Consider the following 23220-nt stretch of genomic DNA (forward strand, 5'->3'; position numbering starts at 1 on the left):
TAGAGAGCGACAAAGGAATTTCAGTTTTTGTTGATTTTAGCGGCTTCTTTGGACAAAAGCAGTAATGTTTTTAAGACACCTGCTGCCCTAAAGATCTTTGCTAGCGCATAGTGGTGGTGCGTGCATTTGTTTTGGAAGCGAATGAGGACAGAACACAGCTTCTATCCATGCATGTTTACATTGTTTTAACATTTGGTACAATTTGATATTTGTATTTGTCATTGTATAACCTAAAGTCAGAGTTGGTGACTCTACCTCGGTAGACTATCGACATTTACAATTCAATCGATGGCTCCAAAGATGAAGAATGGCTGAAGGCAGCATCAGAGGATGAGGACCCTCATAAATCACATGAGGTGGCAGGGAACAGCTTTGGTAAAGTGGTTTAGTGTCATTCAATTATCCCAGTCAAGGCTCTCCTCATCCCTATTGATCCCACTGCTGCTCAAAGCAGGAAGAACAGAGCCCTTCATAGCCATCCATACTGCATTCCCACAAGCTAGATAGCGTTTGCAATAGATAATTGCATCTTCATTATGGTTGGCCCCCTTAGAATCAATGTGACAAATTAAATCTTTCAGGCAGGAAAATTGGAAGTGTGCAGTTAGCAATCCCAGTCCAACAACATTATTCCATGTTGACATGGCTCCAATGAGCTCATGAGAAAGTTGATAGTGAGACCTTTAACGCAGATAGCTCAGGGTCTTTCCTGACGGTCCAGAATGGACTCTCCATGCTCGGACCGGCAATAGAACCCCTGTCTCCTATTTCAAGTCATTGGTGTTGCCCACTGAGCTGTACAGCTGGCGCCAGGTTTGTTTAATTTGGCCAAGTGGTTTGTGGCCCCTCCACATTAGGGCCTAGATAGGTCTAGAGTGGTTGGCATGAAAGTTTAAACACTATCTGGTTCAAATAATAATGGGTTGTGTGGCTCAGGGATTACCATAAAGGAAGCTTTCATTATGCGCCCTCAGTCGTGAGTTTTTCAGTTTGAGCTAAATGACACGTAGCACAGCAGCTCAGGCTGCTGATGCAGAGGATGAGAGAAAGCTGCTGCAGTGATTGTTTATAGGCATCGCCAGTGCGTGAGGCTTGACGGCCCATAATGGGCTGTGATGAGGCTACGTGTGGAACAGCATGCAGATTGAGATATACATCAGAACCGCTGTTAACGGGTGGCCAAATTTGCAGCTTTTATCGGGACGTGGGGAGAAGTGCAATGATATACGATGGCACTGTGTAAATTTGTGCTGTGGGATTGCATGCATGACGTGTGCAAGAGCATTTTAGTGTATGGTTGTGTTGGTGGACATTACGTGCTCTGTTAAGTGGTTTTCTCTTTGTCTAGAAGTCAGGAACACCTGGTGTAATAGGAACCACCATGTCCATGTGACAAATTATGTGGCACTCAATTGCACACAAGGCCACACTTGGTGCTTAAATTACAATCTCAACGTCAATCCAGTACAGGCCAAGCTGTGGTCATTTTACACCTTAAAATTAAACCTTAAAATTACATGTAAAAATTACATAAACCAATCAGTTATAACAAATCAGATGATTGATACAATATTGCTGCCACCTTCTTGCTTATGCATAAATAGTCAAATCCGTTGAGTGGGGATATAAGGAATTGTATTCCCTACTTTGTGATAAATCCTGTTTCCATTGAACCTGGTTTTTCAGATAAAAGGACATTGATAAAAATGGCTTGACTGCATTCGGCACTTAATATCGGGTTTTCTGTGTTCAACAAAGCTTCACTTCAGCACAAAATAGGCTCATGCCGGCTTGATGCCTCACACATTTGTTTTCCCAGAATAGTGCATACTCAAATGTCAAACTAGAAAGGTTTGTCTCAGAACTGTGAATTTGATTATTTTGTTTCACGCACAAATGTATTCCATCATTATGGCAGGATTCAAATCAGCAACAAAGATGCATTTAGTTGATTTCATGATCGTATTTAGTATCATGCTACATTTATTATGTTTCACAAATGCAACTCTTCTGATGATAATAGCCAGTCAGTTTGACCTTGACCTGAGGGTAACAATTTAATGGTTTATGAATCAGTCACTGCTGTAAAATGTAGCATTATGCAGACATAAACACACACCATCTTTCTATAAATATGATTACATTTGTGGTCGTGTCATATAAACAATGACTCGTGCAGTCAGACTTAGATTAATCACGGGCCTTTCTTTAGACGACCTATAAGTGTTGTTGGGAGCCATGATGTGACCAAGAGTCAGCCAATGTTGCAGCCACAGGCCACAGCTGTTGTTCTGGAGGATTGTCTGTGTAATAACAAACATCAGGGTCTAATATGGGAACCTCTGTTTATTGCGATAATGTCAAAGTGCATATGGTTTATTACTCATACAATGTGGTTTTAATATCAGCAGTGGCCTGTCAGACCATCTGTTTCTGCTTTCCAGTGAGATACAGTGACTAAGGTAAATATCAACTAAATTAAAAACCTGACACAACTCATGATGCCCTGTGGCTGTGATCATGTTGTTAACAGTATGACCAAACTGATCTAATTATTATCTTATCCCAACCCCAGGGATACTGGGATTCAGAAAGCTGTACGTTGAAAGTATTTTCTAAAGTCCTTTTTACTGAGCAACATTTCCTGTGTACATGTAGCCTACATGTGCATGTGTATGAGAGAGATAAAGTGTGTGTGTGTGTGTGTGTGTGTGTGTGTGTGTGTGTGTGTGTGTGTGTGTGTGTGTGTGTGTGTGTGTGTGTGTGTGTGTGTGTGTGTGTGTGTGTGTGTGTGTGTGTGTGTGTGTGTGTGTGAGTGTGCGTGCGAGCGTGTGTGCTTGCATGCGTGTGTGCTTGCATGCGTGTGTGTGTGTGTGTGTGTGTTTGTCAGTGGGGCTCGTCCATTAACTGCCAATAAAATGGTCACACCAAATCCACCATTAACCGTTCATGAGGTGTGTAATTTTGGGCATTTGGCTGCAGTCAGCGATGTCGCCTCCCTTTGTTTGTCATGGAAAATGCAACTTCAGGCCATTTCCTCCTAAACAGTTGTTAAACTGCACCCTTTATCACAAAGATAAGAATACTTTAGACAAAAGTGCAACAGGTTTTTTAACTTGCACAAATCAGCTGCAATTAATTTGCATAGTTCCGTGTTTTTCAAAAGCACTCAGTAAGTAATAACATGCACTGTTTCCTCTCTTCAATGTTCATTAAAATTAGACTGGTAATGAAGCAGTTACATCCTTTAAAGGTAATTCAATACAGAGCCAAAAAGCAAAAAGCTGCACCTGCAGTGCTTTTTATGGGCTGAAACACTCATTGGTGAAGTAAATATTCAAATCAATCCTTGATTAAAAGTATCAAAACATCCTTTGAAACCAAAACTCCATGACACATATATTAGCATTCATTGGATATTTTTCATCTTTTTGCCCTAGTTTGGTCTACTCCACTGCCAGAGAAAAAAAGGTGGCCTGCTGCCACAAACCGGGATGATGATACAGTTAACCAAACATTAAGATTTTTTAAAATAAAAAGTTGTTCGGGCTATTGAAAAGTTGGTAATTTAAAGATAAAATTATTTGCATGTGTTTTTTTCTCCCCCGGTTTTTCATGCATATATTACTTTGAATAAGGAATGGCAATTAGCAAATTTTGATTATTAATCATGTTGTTGATGAAGACGAGTTATTATTTCTATTTTACTTCTAAAGTTTAGAAGTATAAAATATGGAATTTCTCAAATACCATTACCTTTGCGTTTTGGTACAGCTCTTAAGTATTTGGCCAGTCGCCCTCCTCTGGACACATTCAAGTCAATGTCTGGCCACAAAACATCTTATGTAATACCCATAAGAGATGTTTGCGTGCTTGTGTGTGATGGTTTTACCATATTGTATGTAGCACTCAGTGAACTGAGCTGTATCTCCTCTAGGGAGAACTGACCCATCAGCACAGCGAACACTTGGTCCCAGAGAGTCAGTGCAGAGAGGCAAATGAAAACAACCCTAAATGTGATCCAATGTACAGCTCAGCTTATTCAAATAAACCCACCTAAATCACATATTATTTCTGTCTTTTTCATTTACGTGGTATGCATTATATACGGATATGTGAAATCCATATACATTTTCATACAAACCACAACAACTATCCAGGCCTGATTCACACTGTAGTGGTTATTTTATCAAACTCCTGAATACATAGGCCGGACAAGATAAACTGTTTTTTTCTGTCTCGACCCTCAGGAAAAAGCCACAGTTTTTTCCCAGCTTTCCCTCAAAGCATTATGTTTCTCCTGCACTGATCAGAGCGCTCTGATATGAATCACTGCTGACATCAGAGTTATGTCTTTGGAAATTAAGTTGAAATTGAACCAAATGCAGTGGAATGGTTTCATATTAGAGATGGATTAGTTTTAGAAGGTTACCTTATGATTAATTCTGAACAACATACATAAAGTAACACATTCCTCTATGTGTGAGTTAAACCAAGTGTCAGTTATCAGTCCGATGTTGCATTATACTGTACTGTAGCACCACCTTGTGTCTTATATAAGACAGTGTAAACTCAAAGTAAATTCCTAAGGGCTGACCATGTAAGTATTTGAGTTGAAAGGAACATTTGGCTAAATGTCAACCTTATCTCTAGAAATCTATTAGAATGATTTACAAGTCTATGTACAGGATCTAAATCCTGCACATGATGATCTAATCACAGGCCAAGCAATGTGTTATTCTTACTTATTTCTTTATCTGGAAAAGAAAATAGAGGGATGACATTTGCTCTGTGTACCAATGTGCTCTTTGCCCTAAAATCTATGTATCCTTAACTTTTACTGCACACTTGACATGTCCAAAGGGTGCATAACCAGTATGTGGTTGTCTTGTTCAGTGTCACATTAGAGGCCCTGATTGGTCAGGGAAAGAAAACGGTTGATGGATGAAGAAATGTGGAAAAGTGTGTCTGCCCTAGGGAAAAAATAAGTACAGATTGTATCTGTAAATTAAGAATCTCTGTGGCATCTTGTGTGAGCTCCTCCCTGACTTGCAAAATCCATATTCCATGCCTGCAGTTTCCATGAAGTCTTTACGCCCTTGCAGAGACTCTCAATTGACGTCATCCTGTGCTGTCAGTTGTCATTCAACAAATTGATTGTGCCACCCTTCTCTAGCCCATTCACCTCTAGTTTCCACCGCATCATCATCAGGACTCTTCCTCCACTGCATCCATCTTCTGCACATCTCTCTCTTCTTCACCACCACCGGTGTCTAGACTCCATCAGTGGATTTATCAGTAATCCATGATTTCATTGCCCCCTCTAAGACGCTGTCAGGATGGGGTCTAATCACCAAATACTCTTAAACGTATTTGTGTCACAATTCAAACGTGTTCAAATAAACTATTTTAAATCCATGTGATGTAATGTTATGTAATGTGACCAAGCCCCAACCTCAGTGATTTTTACCAGCATCCAATAAGGAAGTGACCAAAATTGCAGTAGACCGGAAGGGCCACTGGGGGTGGAACCAAGACTGAGCAATTTTTCTTTGACTCACTTTTTTCACAGTCTTATTAAACCTATTTACAGCCTGGTTCACAAAACCATTCTATTCTGTATGTTTAGGTCATATCTCCATCACAACACTGAGGGGGGTGATTTTTTTTCTAGCAGGCTAGTTTTTATTCTTTTGGAGGTTAAAATGTGTTGGCGCGATCTATTGAGTGACAGCTCTCTGCCCGTTTTCAGCTCAGACTCCTGCCTGACCAGGTTCAGTTGTAAAGCTTTTGGTTTAGAAGTGGTAAGTGTGCTGACATTTGCTGTAGAAATGAAGCTAAACATGGTAACATCGATCTCCATGCTGCATTGGCCAAAAGTAAACAAAACTGACAGCTGGGCGTGTGCCATGCCCATATAGGTTGGTATAGAGTAAATGAGCAGGGCGGTGCATGCACGCCCATGTAGATCTGACCAGTCAGAGCAGACCAGGATTTTTGCGAAGGGGGGGTAGATGTCAAAACCAACCTTTTGAGATAGAGAGCAGAGAAGGCTGGAAAAGGCAATGAAGAAATGGGAAATGGTAGAAAACAAATGGGTTGTTTGAACAATAAACCATTAAAACCTTTTCTAGTAGACCTCGGAAATACACATTTAAATCCGAGTTTTTGCATAATATGTCCCCTTTAAATTTAACTCTCAGGTTAATCAAATGTGTTTTATTTACTGAATATCGAATTGGCGAGCATAACAAAGTATTGTATCTAGTTTGTAATATCCTTTTATATTCCAGTTCATGGAGGGAAAACATCGTGTTCACAACATAATATTTTCATTGATGCATTCACTCTCAAGGTGCCAACACACTGCACACCGCCGCACGGCGAGTTTAAATAGAAAGTCAATGTATTTCGCGCGGCCGATCATAGCCAATCAGCGTTGAGCTCCTCCCAACGTCACTCACTTCGGGACGACTGACCAGAGGAAATTAAGATGGATGAAAGCATAATAGTCACAGTTTGCTCCCATAAGTTCTGTGAATAGCCTATGTGTCTGTTGCCTGCTGTGTGCAGCTATCAGTTTTGCTTTATGAAGTTAGGGCCCCTGTAAGTCTGTGCTTTCCTATCAATTTGAAGCGCTTCATACTGATTTGTAAGCCTCCACAATGTCTGTGTTGTACGTAAGGTGCACTTGTGTATAGAGGTTGCAACACAGAAGCTGCACAAGAAATATTGATTTTCGCTCCAGCGATTCCATGGATTGTTTATTTAGTTATGACAGAGGTCAAATGTCTCACTGTCGCTGCAGTTCCTGAACTATCTTCACCATCCTTGCAGTGATTGAAACTACAAGTGATTTGGGTCAAAGTTCAGGCATGTGCTAAAGCTTAACATGCCTTCGTTCATGCCCTTTGCATTTGCATGTGCAACACACGTTATCATCATGGCCTCCTGCACAAAGTCTACATCATGATATGGAATCAATTTGGTCCTTTAAAAAACAAATTTACAAAGTAGAAAAAACATATTCTCTTAGTATCTGTGCACAGCTTCTAGAGCATAACTGAAGCACAGTCCGGTTAAGGTTGAGCAATAGAACGTACATAGTAAAGTGAGGATAAGGACAGATTTAGGTCAAATCTTTTTTTTTTTATCAGTCAACTATTGAGTGTTTTTAACACCCATTAACCCGCCAGACTTCCAAGCCTTTAACACTACATGACCAAAGAAAGCTCCTTATTGGACATGCAGTAGGTTATTCAAAATGTAAGTATTTGTGTGTCGATCTACAAGTGCAATATCCAAGTGTGGAAGAATGATTCAGATCATTCGCTTAGGGAAAAGTACATAATTATAAATGTAAAAATACAAAAGAACAATTCCTGAAAAATGTAGTAGAAGGTCACACGTTGTATCGGGAAATTAAAACGCTGTGTAACACTGGTAAGTCACCCTCCTCCGACAGTGCTCTACAATTTGTATTATATGCTGTTTTATAGAATAAAGGAGGATTGCAGTGTGTGTTGGCAATTCTGGTGCAGAATTAAAGCTTACAATTCCCTTGTAAAGGCCAGGACACACCGGCCCGATAATCGCCGTCGTAGAGTTTCGAGGGGGCGGGGACACAAATCTGTTTGGTGTGTGCCGTGAAATCGGTCGTCGTAGATGTCGGCGGGCAGTCTTTCAGTTGGAGCAATTTGATTTGTGGAGGGCTAGCAAATCAGTGAAGCCCGGGAGTGAGGCGGGTAGCACAAACAGCTAACAACAGTTAGCCATTGTTTTAATGTGTTTGTTTGTTTCGTTCAGCGAGTCCTCACATGCATCAACCCTTGTTGACTGCTCGACACCATGCTCGACACTCTCTGCTAAAAATGCTGCTCTTTATGGTCCATAAATATAAATACGTATTTCTATCTATGTTTATGGTCTAGAACCGTCCCATCATTTCCGGCTTCCGTATTTTTTCGGGCCACAATACAGATTAGCGCCGCCTGCTGTTATGGAGACATTACGTCCCGCGCAAGCGCAGAGCGTATGGAAAGTCAGCAGTCGGTTTGGTGTGTTCTTTGCACTTTTTCGGCCGCGACGGGAAGACTGGAGCTACCTGAATCTGCAGTCTCCACGACTGGTGTGTCCTGGCCTTTAGATAACAGCAGTCACTGCTACTGTATATTGCTTTGTGTTTGATTGTGATATAATCAAGACACACAGGGCATGCCCCCAGATGTGTCAAGGCATTAAATGATGTCAGCTACTTGGACAAGAGAGCAGCATGTTCAAATGGACTTGTCAATACTCAGTTTGATTATTTTACAGCATTCTTTAACTTTTAGATTAGGACTACTGTGTTGTTAAATCCTAAATCCAGTGAGTTGATCAAGTGACAACCAGCCCACTCACTATTCTAAGAGAAGAGTGTGCAACTTCAGGGCAGATTAGTTCCTGACTGATGAGCTCCATTGTGTCAGACCGTACAGTAGCTGATTGGCTGGCTGAACATCAACTGATGCAGCTTCGCTATAGATACATATGACCTTGTGTTTTGTGGGGACTGTGGGTGGGGATCAATGGTTATGTTTACCTGAGATGACCACAGGGACAGTGGTTTTGTGTGTGTGTGTGTGTGTCTGTGTGTATGCGTGCGTGTGTGTGTGTGTGTGTGTGTGTGTGTAGGTGGGTGCGTCGGGACATGTGCATGATAGAGAGAGAGGGAGAGAGAGAGAGAGAGAGAAAGTGGGTGTGCTTTCAATAACCAACAGGATATAAGGGGTCCCCCTAGACCACTCTGGGCATCTCTACGTGTGTTAGAGTGAGTTATACTAGTCCTTTTTTACCATGAGGCACTCTGCGCTGTTGTCGCTGTTGTTGGCGTTGGGATGTGTGCACGTCCACGGTGCACCGGTGGAGCAGGATGGCCTGGAGCAGCTCTCGTGTGAAGACGCGTCTGCGAAGGCCGCTGCCGGGCTGGCCCTCACCAAGATCAACCAGGACCGGCAAGACGGCTACATCTTTGCCCTGCACCGCCTGTCCAATGCCCACATGAGGACACACGTGAGTCATGCCACTGAGTGCCGACAACTCATTTAGAACTCTCGATGCAGCATATTTTTTCCATCTCGAGTAGACTGAGGCAATGTAGCACATAACAATGATGTATGTGTGTGTATCACAGGGAGAGAACGGTGTGGTTTTCTACCTGTCTGTGGATGTTGCAGAGACCAACTGCAGTGTTCTCAGCAGGAAGGACTGGAAGAAGGACTGTGAGGTTCGCTCCGACTCGGACAATCCCGTAAGAGAACACTCAAACACAAACACACTTACATACAAAAACTCTTTCATGCACACCACCTCATAAACAGGTTCGCTCAGAAACTCCACTTTCATGCACGTAGTTCTATTAATATTAAACTTTATTTTTACAACACATTTCCTACAAGAAATAGAGGAAGCATATACACATAGAGGAAGCATAAATAAACGTATAGTAACTGTAAAAATATGATAAGCTAAAGAAAGATTGCAACAAAGGTGCATGTTGATTTAAAAAATAAATTTGAATTAAAATACATTTTTGTTTGTATGTGCTGCATACTTGACAAATTGCATTTGTTTATTATTATTGTTTTTTGTACAGGTTTATGGACAGTGCAAAGCTGCCATCTACATCAGCAAGGTGAACAGAGTCGTGCGTCTCTACAAATACCAGTGTCTCGTTAGACCAGGTAAAAAAGAAATACCCATTCTAAAACCAAATACAGGAACACAAATGGTTCATATTAATTCAACTGTGAAATGGTAATCAGTCCTAGAGTGTATTTAAATGCTCCACATATTTTAGTTTTTTTTTTTAAAGAAATGTGTGTGTGCCCATTTCTTGCCACTTTGTGGACTGAGGATTAAGGAAAATGCTGCACCAAAACCAGATATCACATTGGAAAAACTCGTACAAATATTAGCCTAAGGTATATACTGTAAAACAAGAAAAAAACAATCAGACTAGTCACAAGTTATTCTCTGTGTTACAAAAGGCAAACATTTGAAGGCAGTATCTCTAATACATACATACTGTACTCAAATGAAAAGCAAAACACCATCAATGAAAACCTGCAATTATCTGAGTGCCTCCGTACTGATTATCGTCCACAAGTTGTAACACATTTGTTTAACTAACAAAGGAAATAATGAACGTTCTGAATTGTGCTTATGAATTAGATTTTTGCTATTTTGTGAAATCTTCACATTTAAAGCAACTTTTCCCTCTGCTTAGTTCCTGCAGCAAGGGTGGGTGAAATCTGTCCCGACTGTCCCACTTATGTTGACGTTGAGGGCAAACAGGTTCAGAAGGCTGTGTCTCTCTCGCTGGACAAATTCAACAAAGAGAGCAGCTTTCCCAATCGCTTCATTCTGCTCAAAGTCCTCAGCGCCAACTCTGGGGTGAGTTTTCCACTTCAAAAGCACTGGGATATCATGTGACCTCCCAGCATTACAAAACGTTTGCTACAGATGGTTATGTTTTAAGGCAGATGGATGAGGATGTATGCTCCTGAAGCTAATACCTCAGTTCACCCAAAAGCTATATAAAATTAAGTGTATTGTGTATATGTAATGTAATGTATATTTTTTATAATAACGTTTATTTAAATAGAATTATGTTAAAAAGGTGCCAGGCACTCCTCAAGCTCTTCAGGGGTGGTTCAGGTCTTCTTGCTTGACCAAAAGACCAAAGATCTCATGTCATTATGCCTGATCCATTGTTAAAATCTTTCTTTCTTTCTTTCTTTCTTTCTTTCTTTCTTTCTTTCTTTCTTTCTTTCTTTCTTTCTTTCTTTCTTTCTTTCTTTCTTTCTTTCTTTCTTTCTTTCTTTCTGTGTGTGTGTGTGTGTGTGTGTGTGTGTGTGTGTGTGTCTATCCAGATGGGCGGCATGGGCAACATGTATTACAATGCACACTACACCATCCAGGAGACAGCCTGCACCAAGACTACAGAGGCAGGGACTGACTGCCCCCCCATGACTTGCGAGTTTGCTGTGAGTCGTGACAAATTGTTTTTCCACAATATTTTTCAACATTGTATGAACTGGATTATTTTACTTTAAAGATTGAATTTTTACTCTGAAATGCAGTTTGTTTAAATATTAAACTCTTAAAGCCACAGGCATTCACCCACTTCACCCGCTCTTATTTGTTTTTTATTTTTTTTTCTCTCCTCAGCACAAGGGCTTCTGCAAGGGTTCCCTGTGGCGAACTCCCACTGGTGGCGATGACACTAGTGTAGAGTGTGAGATCTACGAGCCCGAGGTAAGACTTACTAAGCTGTGGTACACACTGTGGTGTACTGATATGTAAATTGAATTTATCTTTGGAATGTATTTCTTTAGAAAAAGGACTCCAGTTATACTTGTATGTATATTAATTTGATTTATATGAACACAATGTATCATTATTTCATTATTTCAGAGCTTAGACTTGGACTTGTTCCCATTAAATGACTAAAGTCTCAAGTCTTGACTTGGTAAATTAACCACACAATAAATCATGAATACGACTGTTTTAGGTTAGATTTAATTAGTAGTTTATATTGCTTTGAAAGTGCACGGCCCCCACTTTTCTATGTCAACAGTAGACCATGTGTAGACATGTGCATTATTTAGACAACAAGAATGTTGAAAGTCAGTATCTCTGAAAGAAAAAGGACTTAACAACAGCTCTGCATTCTTTTTATGCAGACAATGTTTAGTCTTTATGGTAAATGACCACCGTTGATATAACTGAGGTTACATACAGATCTTGCATCCTAAATTCACCCAAATCGTTACGTACCACACATCACTAATCGTATCCTCATGTTTTCTCCAGGCTGCGGATAGAGAGAAGAATATGCACATACTGGGCGGAGAGACCGACCACAGCCACAACGACACGCACATGCACGACCACGACCACGACCACGCACACGCCGCTGACGGCGCGCACGCACACGACCACGTGCACGACCACACCAAGCCCCACGAGGATCACACCAAGACCCACGAGCACAGTGACACCAGCGACCACCACCACACGCACGACCACGCTGCCGGCAGCGGACACAGCCACGCGCACGCCCACTCCCACGACCATGGGCACGGACACGACCACGTGCACGCTCACCACGCCAAGGCACATGACCACAGCGGAGACACGGCCGGCCATCACCACGACTACAAGCACGCCGACGGAGACCACACCCACCATCATGACCACGAGCTGGCCCTGGACCACGACCACAAGCACGCACACCTGCACGAGCATGAGCACCACCACCACCACGAGAAGCACGAGCACGAGACGGCCGCACACGACCACCCAGAGGGCGAGGTGAAAAGCATCGGCGCCATGGGTGAGCCCATGATGATGCCTATCTTCAACGACGGCCCCCCCATGGTGGGAGTAACCCTGATCGCTAAGGAGGACCCCCAGATCCCTGGAGAGATGGAACCCGTCATCGAGTCACACTTCCCCAAGTCAATCTCTGCCCAGTGTGCCGCCCCCCTGCTCACAGGACCCACACTGGTGGAGAAACTCCTCTCTGAGGACACTCTTTTCAAGGGAGATCCTTGGGCATAATACTGGTTTAAAAAAAAGAAGCACATCACATGTAAACCTACCCGTCTCTGTACTTGTCAATCGTCAAATAAAGTCTGAGTTGATACATACATTATGGGCCTACTACATTTAATATCAACAACCTTTCTATGTTGGTGATCGATTGTTAAAACCAATAAATAGCAAAACTGCTGAACTGTGGTACATGATCTTTTCTACAACACTGTAAAATAATAATAAACAACAATATTCCCGGATGTACGTAGAGAAACTGTATTTTTTCATATCGAGTCGCTGTACAATGGAGCCGGCAAACATGAAATCCTATTTTGTGTTGATTCAATGCACCTTCCTCCAACCACCACGACCACCTCTCGGTGTATTTCCTGTCACTGATATTTTTTATTTCATTTAATCTTAAAGACACGCAGCAAATATTTTCTAAACAACACTTTTTCATCAGAGAATTGGTCATTTTGTATGACATTTCTAAGCAAACCAAAATAAAATGCATCAAAATATCTACGTTACTGTAATGTGCTTTTCTTGATTAATATCCATATATTTGTGTTTGTGCCTGAAGAACTGCATGAACTGCATAACGCAAATAATGGAGCAGACATGCCTTCTGTTTGATTGATATATTCTTCAATCTATTTTGAAGCAGCAAGTTTTCTGCTGGTCCGAGCTTAGTCTCTTTATCGCAGACTTTTATTGTGTGTGTGTGTGTGTGTGTGTGTGTGTGTGTGTGTACGCTTGTGCAGGGGCAAAAATAATGGTTAACTTCTTGCAGCTTTCACACAAAACAACAGTATATCTAGAAGACTGTGAACGGCAATATCCCACTCTTTGTCAATTATCTTTGTGGACATGTATTGATCACATCAGCATTACTCACTCAGCAAACAGCTGTATCTGTGTTCTGCAATCTTTAGAGACAACCCCCTCATACCTGCCGTCTGCAGTTCTGGTCAGTTGCAAAACAACATGCTTTCACAATAATACCACATGTTCAGTAAAGTATCACCTGTATCCGAGACAAAGAAGAAATATAAAGATATACTGATAAATTAGCTAAAAGGAGCTTTTAAATATTTCTGAAACAGTTTCATTCTTCCTCTGATGATCATAAATGAAATGTTACAGCAAACGAGACCATCAGTGCAAAGAGTGCTGTGTTTATATAGGTTTCCTTAATGCCTTTGTATGCTCACCCAGGAACAACAGCTCCTCCCGTTGTTAAAACACAACCACATTTGTCCAAAGGGGCCGCTAGAATAAAAACAAATTGAAAGTTCTTCGGAGCCACTTTAAATAATTGACAAATATGTGTTCATGCATTTCTTTCTTTCTTTTTTGAGATAGCTTGACGCTTTCAAGTCTACGTAACATTATCACATACTATATACTATACACTTATTTACATTAATAGGTCAGAAACAAAATCATTTATTTTACCCATTAATACAAAACTTCAATAAGGGGAGCAAGAGTCATAGTTTAAACACTGAAGCCATTCATGAAGCTAATTCTGCTGTTTTTCAGTATGCTCAGCAAAATGAAATTGTAAGGGGGAGAGAAGAACAAAATATTAAAAGAAACAGCCAATGTGATGTAAAAAAAAGCAACACGCTGAAGGTTGAATAAAATCAAACTGTGTACTGATCCCAGCACTGCCCAGTCACTTTAAGGGACCCAAAATACTATTTAGCCTATATGCTGCTCTGTCCCCAAGGTAAATACTGATTTAATTTATCATTTGCAGCCAAAGTCGAGAGTTAAGTCTGACAAAGGTAGACATCTTATTTGAAGCTGTGTATTTAGCTAAATGTATGGGGTAAATGTCTCTGGAAGATAATGGACAGAAGAGAAGTGATTAATGTTGAAGCCACCTATTGTGAAGTGTATTGATCATTGTCTTTTCAATGAATCATGGTTCTTTTGTAACTGTTGTGACACAATGCATACACTAAGTTTTCAATTAGATGTCCCTTTGAACAAGGCTCTGTGTAAGTTGATGATGCATTTATGACAGTGTCAGAAATAAAAATGGAAGGTGTACTGGATTCCATTTGCTTTTTGAGATCATTTCCCCTGTTCCCCAGTGCACTATGACCCTTCAGTCAATGTGAGCCAGCCATTGGCCTGCAGAGCAGCAGATAGCAGCTGTTTGCTCATCCTTTAGGAGTGAGGGGAAAGTCCAGCATCAGCCCCACATATGTCCGTCTGTCTGTAAAAAACTAAAGATTACAGGTCCTGCAAAGAAAGATGTACAGACCAGGGACTGTGTTAGTCTGCATGTGAAATGATCAAATAGAAAAGGCTATAGTAATTCAATTAGGCAAAAATTGTGTTTTCATTTGGCCCAATCTGTGTTTGTGTGTGTGTGCTTGTGTGTGTGTTAAAGAGGATGAGTGTGTACCTCTTGGTCCTGTGTCTGGCTTTGCTGCAGCAGGAGGGGAGAGCCAGGCCAGACCCTCTGGGATGCAGCAGCCCTGAGGGGGTGAGGGTGGCAGAAGAGGCCCTGGAGCAGATCAACCAGGACCGGACTAATGGATACGTCCTGAGCCTCAACAGACTGTATGACCTGACTCACACTCCTGAAGAGGTGAGGGGGACACTCAAAGGCACGCACTCACACACACACACACACACACACACAAAAACACACTCTCTCCCACACACACACACATACATACAGAATAGGGTTCTACACTATCCTTATTTGCAGAAAGAGGGTAAAAACAGTTGATGGATCTGCCAAATATTAATACAATTGATACAACAACTGTGTGTGTGTGTGCGTGTGTGTGTGTGTGTGTGTGTGTGTGTGTGTGTGTGCGTGCGTGCGTGCGTGCGTGCGTGCGTGTGTGTGTGTGTGTGTGTGTGTGTGTGTGTGTGTGTGTGTGTGTGTGTGCATGTGTCCGTGCGTGTGTGTGTGTCCAGGAGAAAGGAAGATCACTGTACAAACTGACCATTGATGTCATGGAGACCATGTGCCACATCATCAGCAGGAAACCATGGAAACAATGTGAAGTCCGAACTATTGGTGATGTTCCAGTAAGTGCCACATGGTGGCGTTTCTTCACTCTTCAAGAATCAACACAGCAATTTTTTCTGTGGGGCACAACAAACGTAACTTCAACCCCGGGGCCAAACTCTAACCCAGAATGATTGCTTTGTTTGAGTGCAGTCAATTTGATTTATGCAGCCCAATATCGTTAATAAAGAGATTTACAAACTGTGCCCTTAGAACATCAATTCAGATAAGGAAAAACACCCCCCCAAAACACATGTAATGTCTGTAAACAAAAATGGATGTCATTTATTGTTTCTCTAAATACGATTTGATCTAATTTTCACAAGTCGAGTTCTATGGGAAATGTACTTTCCAGCCAGAGGAAACACATTATATTTTGTTTGTTTGTTTGCTGACGTTGTCATCATGTCACGTGCATCTGTGTGTTTGTGCACTTCAGGTGTATGGAGAGTGTGAGATATCTGCCTTCGTCGACTCTCAAGTCAAGCTTCAGAGCTACACCTGTGCAATTCGTGAAGGTAGATCGATTGGCGTCATCAGACTTCATATCATTTGTTTGATTAAACACAAGAACACATTTACAAAGTCTTAATGATGGAAAACCGAATAAATCCCTTTGAATTGTGGACGTTAGTGAGGTGTGAAATTAAAGCTCACATACACTGAGGTCCTCAAACGCCTCCCATAAGCATGTCATCAGTGAGCGATTATGAAGAGATGCATGTGAAATTAAAGCACAATAATTCTACAGTCAAGACAAAGTACTAAGTAGAAGAGAGCACATGCTGTTGATAACTGAAAGGTGTGATGCAGCAGGATGGAAGGAGAACCTGTCACCTCACATAGTGACACACATTTTGTCTCAACTACAGTATGTTCCGATGACTTTTTGACCCTGTTCATTCTTGTGTTTAGTCCCTGCCACGGCGGTGGTGGATGTGTGTCCCGACTGTCCAACGGCAGACAACTTGAACGAACCAGTGATCAAAGAGACGGCCAATCTCTCCCTGCAGAGGTTCAATGAAGAGAGCAGCCTGGCCAATTACTTCACCCTGGAGAACCTCACAAGAGCCAGTTCACAGGTTAAGCAAAAACATATATGTATAATAACCAATGAGAAGGCAAATAATTGGGTGAGAAAGGCATGTATTAGCAACTGAGCAGTCAGTGGGATAGTGTGTGTCCAGAGATAAAAAGATTTAAAAAACTAAACTAAAACTTTCCAATGTAAAACATTTTGAATTCTTATACAGTATGTGTGTGTGTGTGTGTGTGTGTGTGTGTGTGTGTGTGTGTGTGTGTGTGTGTGTGTGTGTGTGTGTGTGTGTGTGTGTGTGTGTGTGTGTGTGTGTGTGTGTGTGTGTGTGTGTGTGTGTGTGTGTGTGTGTGTGTTTTGTCAGTGGGTTGTCGGTCCATCCTACTTCGTGGAGTTCACCATTGTGGAGACGGTGTGTTCAAAGAAAACTGATCGCAGTGAACTCAGCGACTGCCCACCTATGGACTGTCAGTTTGCTGTGAGTCTCACACACACACAAACACACACACACACACACATACACTGCTCTCTGCTGTCTAAAGCTCAACAAGTGTAAATAATCACCAAAGGGCTGATGGTTGGATGTGAAATTGTTGATGTGAAAGAGTTGGCTGTTAAAACTGTTTTACTGGAAGTCAGCTATAAGAAGAAGAAAAGAAAATACAAAATGTGTTATTCAGTAAAAGGCCTGTATTGGTAATGTATCATTTTAAAACATATGTGTGTGTCTTTGCAACATATTAGGGTTGAACTTGGTAACTTGATTGAAGCAATGAAAGACGAAAGCTCACTTCCACATCAAAATATATTAAATAAAACAAACAAACAAACATCCACTCCATTGATGAATATCTGTGTAGCTTCAAACAAGATGCCGTCCTCAAGTTATAATTGCGGGATCAGCTTTCCTTGTGTTTATTCTCTCTCAGCATCGTGGCTTCTGCGTTGGCTCACACACGGCCCACGAGGACGAGTTTGAAGTCAGACTTCCTGTCGGAAAGAAAGACAGCACAGGTCAGAATCAGAACGCGGTGGAGGTAAAGTGCGAGATCTACGAACCTCAGGTACCTGCTTCACATGCAACCATTTACCACAAAGAATCCAAGTCTCAAAATGTCAGAGGGGCATGAACAGAATACTTATTCTTGTAATCCATCTACCAAAATATTAACTGCAATGTTGATATCCTCATTCCTGAAATGTAAGTTTCTGAAATTTAAATTGTTAATCGTAACACTGAATCAAGTACTTTGTTGAAAGTGAAAAGGGACGCTTGTAGTGATGATCACACCAAGAAATACCACCCAATGCTACTGCGCTACAGAGCTTTTTCGTTCCCTTAGAGAAAGAGTATCAGCACTCTCATCAACATGTTTCCTGAGTCTATTTAATATTAGCCTTACTGTCTCTTCTCTCTTCTCCACTCCTCCACTACAGGATGCCACTGTGGAGGAGCAGGCCCATGCCAAAGCAGACAGTGGGCACACTGCGCATCAACACAGAAACCACACACACCTGCACCCCCATGAGCACACACACTCAGCCAGCCCAGAGCTCCTTCCTGTCTCCCAGCCCGGGGCCTCCTCCCTGGGCAGAGTGTTGGAGCGGCCAGCCCCTGTGAGAGCTTCCCCAGCAGCTGACTCATGCCCCGGCCCACACAGACACAACCTGGGTTTAAAAAAACTCAAGCTCTGATTGGTTAGACCTGCTTGTTTTTTTTTTATCAGCTACATTTTTCCTGCATGTTGTAATTAGTTAGAAAAAGGCATAACCTTTGTAACGTTTGTGACCTAGAAATAACACATGGGAAGATTTTACCAACGATAATCTTTGTATATAAGCAATTATATTGAATGTCTGATTAAAACATTTACACATCAGGGATATTGTATACTTTAATCACGTGACATTTTTAATTATTTGTCAGATTATACAAATACACTCACCGGCCACTTTATTAGGTACAGCGGCACATTTTCTTGTTAACACATATGACTAATCAGCCAATCACATGTCAGCAACTCAATGCAATTAGGCATGTATACCTGGACGGGACAACTTATTGAGGTTGAAACCGAGCAACAGAAAGGGGAAGAAAGGGGGTTTAAGTTACTTTGAACATGGCAATGTTGAGGGTGCCAGAAGGGCTGGTATGAGTATTTCAGAAACTGCGGATCTACTGGAATTTTCACTCCAAACCATCTCTAGGGTTTACAGAAAATGGTCCGAAAAAGAAAAAATATCCAGTGAGCAGCATTTGTGTGGACGTAAAATGCCTTGTTGAAGTCAGAGGTCAGTGGAGGATGGGTATACTGATTTGAGATGATAGAAAGGCAGCAGTAACTCAAATAACCACTCACTGCAACCAGGGTATGCAGAATACCGTCTCTGAACGCAAAACACGACCAACCTTGAAGCAGATGGGCTACAGCAACAGAAGACCCCACCGGGTGCCACTCCTGTCAGCTAAAAACAGGAAAATGAGGCTACAATTCTCACAAGATCACCAATATTTGACAATAGAAGATTGAAAAATCATGCCTGGTCTGATGAGTCTCGATTTCAGTTGCGACATTCAGATGGCAGGTTCAGAATTTGGCATAAACAACAGGAAAGTATGGATCCATCCTGCTGTGTACCATCAACCATGCCATGTTCAAAGTCACCTAAACCCCCTTTCTTCCCCATTCTGATGCTTGGTTTGACTTCAGTACATTGTCTTGACCACGTCTAAATGCCTAAATGCATTAAATTGCTGCCATGTGATTGGCTGATTAGCTTTTTGTTTTTATAAGCCATTGAACAGGTGTACCTAATAAAGTGGCCGGTGAGTGTATATCTGAACAGGGTTCTGTGGGGGCATTTATGTATCATAGTAATCCAGTGATAATATTCTGTCCCAAGGTACATTATAATATCTTATCTCTGTGTACTTTTAATGGAGTCAATCTTTCTAAATGTAATTCATTGTAATTCAAAATTTTATTTTTACCTTTTACACTGTCAATATTGTTACATAAGAGTATACTAACAAATTAAACTAAATAACTTCATATCCTTTAACCAATTTAAACAAACTATCTTAAATCTGCCAAACTCTACCTATAACTGTTTTAATTAGGCTATATTGTACTTTCACCCATTTAATTTTAATTGCTGCCACTTAATCTTCACCACTGTGTAAATGTTTCAATTGTTTTTCTCTTCACCTGTTGTTGTGTATTTGATGTATTTGCGTTGAATATTGTTTATGTATTGTTGTTTTTCCTTTGAATTTGTTTGAACTCGACGTCATTGAAAATGAGGGTCACCCCTCAATTGGTCTCTCGAGGATAAATAAAAGTTAAATGAAATGAAAAAAAACTTGGATTATTGGGGTTGCAGCTGCCTCATCTTTGTCAGTGTCAGATTCATGTTTTATTGATTCTAATTCAAAAATACTAAATTGCTTGGTGTATTTTTCAGATACACAAAACTGCTCCAGGGATTTCAGCATCTCTAATTTTCTCGTTTAAATTGAATATTTTTTGTATTTTACAGTTGGTCATATACTTTTGAGTCCTTTTGCAATTTATGTAATATCTCATAATTTACTTAGCCATGTTTAATGATGTTAAATAATATTATGGTAAAATAAAGCTGGGACCTTTGTTTGCTCTATTGTTTATTTCATATTGTTTGTTGTTGCCCAACGACTGACAGACATCTTAATGTATCCGATTGTATCAGTGATCGACAGATAGACAGAACAGCTGATTTGTCATACGTTTCTATGAAACGTATATAGACAAATCAGACAAAAAAGGCCTAGGTCTAGGCCATAGGTCTAGGCCTAGGTCTAGGCCATAGGGGGACATGGGGGGTATTTTATTTTGTCTCTAGAAAGCAGTTTTGACTAGAGATTTCAAATCACCACATTGTGTGATTGGAAAAGCCTGATTACAACATAAGGTTTAACATTTCCATCTGAATTAAATCAACAACTATAGGTACAAACCTCACAACATGAGTTTTAAAAAGCGACTTTTTGAAAAACCAATCACACCTCTTGCCCTTGTTAGGTTTACTGGTGAGAGGCACACAACAGAGGACCACTGCTGAGATCTGTGGCAACAGTTTTTCTAGAGCTTTTAAAACCGAAGCACACACTGTGATTGGAAGACTATGAGAGACTTTGAAACAGTTCACAGGAAGGAAGCTATTGGCCCCAAGTCTCCAGGGGGCAGATGACTGAATTCATTTACTCATTTAGAAAATAAAAGAGTATGCTGGCTACCAAGCAACAGAGTGACTAATGTTGACTGCTACACATTACACAGCGATCCCAGGAAAAGAAAACTCACTTCTAACATATGGAAACAAAATCAAGTATATTTTCTTGTGCAAAATAGTTTTATAAATGTTTGTTTTCTGTCATGTGAATTTGATTGGCAATACATTTCTCATATTGGGTTTTCCGCACTTCATGATGTGTCCACATGGTGTCACCCTTACTACTGTTTTCCCTTCACACCTGTGCCGCATCAATCTGCAACAGACAGTCAGGATGAAACATAGTTGATTAATTGTGTTTAACAGATGAAGAAAGCAGACTTTCTGAGACTAAAGCCATTGTGTATTGTTCAACTAATATGTGTCTGTTCAGTGCTTAAGAAACGTCGGGTTGGAACCGTCGGCGCATCTCAAGACCAATTTGAAGGGTCATCAGGTACTCTTGTATGTGTTCATGTTTGCCTCAAAATATGTTGTCTTCTCTCAATAATTATTGGATACTTTCACCCCTTGAGGGTTATGAAAATCTTATAAATTAAAGAAAATCACTGTTCAATTGAAGAGCTCACGGCGTATGTCCACACTGAGGCCATAACCTGCAATGAGTGATCACATCTAGACATTATTATTTAACTTCAAGGTTTTTTATTTGACTTTCACTAACAATAAAGGTTGGGTTCTCAAATGTCGAGGACTGTGTGGTTTGTGAACTAGTTTCACTATGCTGCAGTGTGTACTTTATATTATAGTTTGTAATCTGCTGACTGAAACTTTAGGCACCATTATCATCTGGCCAGTCCCCTAAAGTGAAATATAACAGTTATAGTAGGATTGTCATAAAACTGTATACAATCATTCATTTCTTCTCTCGTAAAGTACTTTGCTTGATTACAAAATACCAGCAAAGCAAATCATAACATCATAAACAAAGCATTCCAATAATTGAAATAAGCACTGGTTTGAGTTAACTGGAGTAGGTGTTGGTTTCCCTGAGACTCCAAGGAAGTTATTACTCAGCCCTGTTGGAGTCATTCTTAGTCTGATTTAACTAAATATCTCTATGAAGGGATTCAATTATGTATGGTCATTATTTTGTCCACTGCTTACAATCTACACTGAAACTCTCCTCAAAGAAGAAGTGGGTCTACTCTTGTTCTGTGCCCCACATTCTTTGAAAATGGCCATTATTAATTCAGCTTAAGAGGCCCTCAAGATGTGTAAGGCTCTATGTGCCTGTGTGTAAGACTGAGTAAGACTGCACACATACGCGCGCGCGCAGACACACACACACACACACACACACACACACACACAGCCATTTGTGTGTGTAATTGCTGAGAAAGATGCCAGAGAGACAGTATCCAAGCTTCAGGGCTCCTGCTGACACACTGACCTCACAGTGAATGGAGGTTGGCACCGAGGGAGGACGCTCTGTTATGAACCCAAACATGAGTCTGCTGAGTTCAGGCTGATGCACGCCCGGGACCATTTTTGAAAAGTCCAGCTTTTGGTTGTGGAAAAATACCAGCTCAGTGTGGCTGGAGTTTTCCGATACGGCAACAATAGTGTTCACCATAGTTTTCAGTCCACCAGTCCACCAGAGTAATACATTGCCTTACATGTAATTATTCTACCTTCTTTAGCTATAAATATGTATTTGTAATTTTGTTTTTTGAGTGTATTACTTAACTCATTCAGTGTGTCCGTGTGTTAATTATGTTCATCATTACCACTGAAAAGTTATCTATCTATCTATCTATCTATCTATCTATCTATCTATCTATCTATCTATCTATCTATCTATCTATCTATCTATCTATCTATCTATCTATCTATCTATCTATCTATCTATCTATCTATCTATCTATCTATCTATCTATCTATCTATCTATCTATCTATCTATCTATCTATCTATCTATCACACATCTACACATACGCTGGAGGACATCAGCTTTGAAACTGCATTCCTTAATTTCAACAGTTCAAGTTTTACTATATCCATACCTGAGGGCAAACAAAACATCTGACTTGTCTCATACATGTTACACCCTCTGTCTTATGTAGGATTACTGGCATTGTGTACAAACAAAGGCCTCCATTGAACACATACTAGCAGGCCAAAATGTAAAAAAAAAAAAGCTTTTGTGGCATAGAAAGAAGCTATGTTTTGCTGTATTTCTGTGAAAGCCTTACATGATGCCTTTTTGGCTTTTAAGTGGAAGCGTTCTGTTATCGTGCACTGATCTCCAAAGCCCCCTGCATGTTGGGAGCATATGTTTTCAAAGC

General features: G+C 40.8%; 2 protein-coding genes across 2 annotated transcripts; both read left to right on the forward strand.

The window, feature by feature from the left end:
- Positions 1-8835: 8835 nt before the first annotated feature.
- Positions 8836-12606, forward strand: fetub (fetuin B; the record flags this gene model as incomplete). The annotated part of the gene is made up of 7 exons (XM_080032208.1): positions 8836-9051; positions 9173-9289; positions 9635-9722; positions 10268-10434; positions 10914-11027; positions 11212-11298; positions 11857-12606. 7 exons carry the CDS (start codon positions 8836-8838, stop codon positions 12604-12606), a joined length of 1539 nt encoding a protein of 512 aa, XP_079888334.1.
- Positions 12607-14995: 2389 nt separating this feature from the next.
- On the forward strand, positions 14996-18356 carry LOC307253828 (fetuin-B; the record flags this gene model as incomplete). The annotated part of the gene is made up of 7 exons (XM_080032003.1): positions 14996-15193; positions 15532-15645; positions 16065-16143; positions 16541-16707; positions 17026-17139; positions 17591-17725; positions 18099-18356. The coding sequence occupies 7 exons, from the start codon at positions 14996-14998 to the stop codon at positions 18354-18356; spliced, it is 1065 nt and encodes a 354-aa protein (XP_079888129.1).
- Positions 18357-23220: the final 4864 nt, after the last annotated feature.

Source organism: Ammodytes marinus, assembly GCF_949987685.1.
Source record: "Ammodytes marinus genome assembly, chromosome: 8".
Classification (NCBI taxonomy): Eukaryota; Metazoa; Chordata; class Actinopteri; order Uranoscopiformes; family Ammodytidae; genus Ammodytes; species Ammodytes marinus.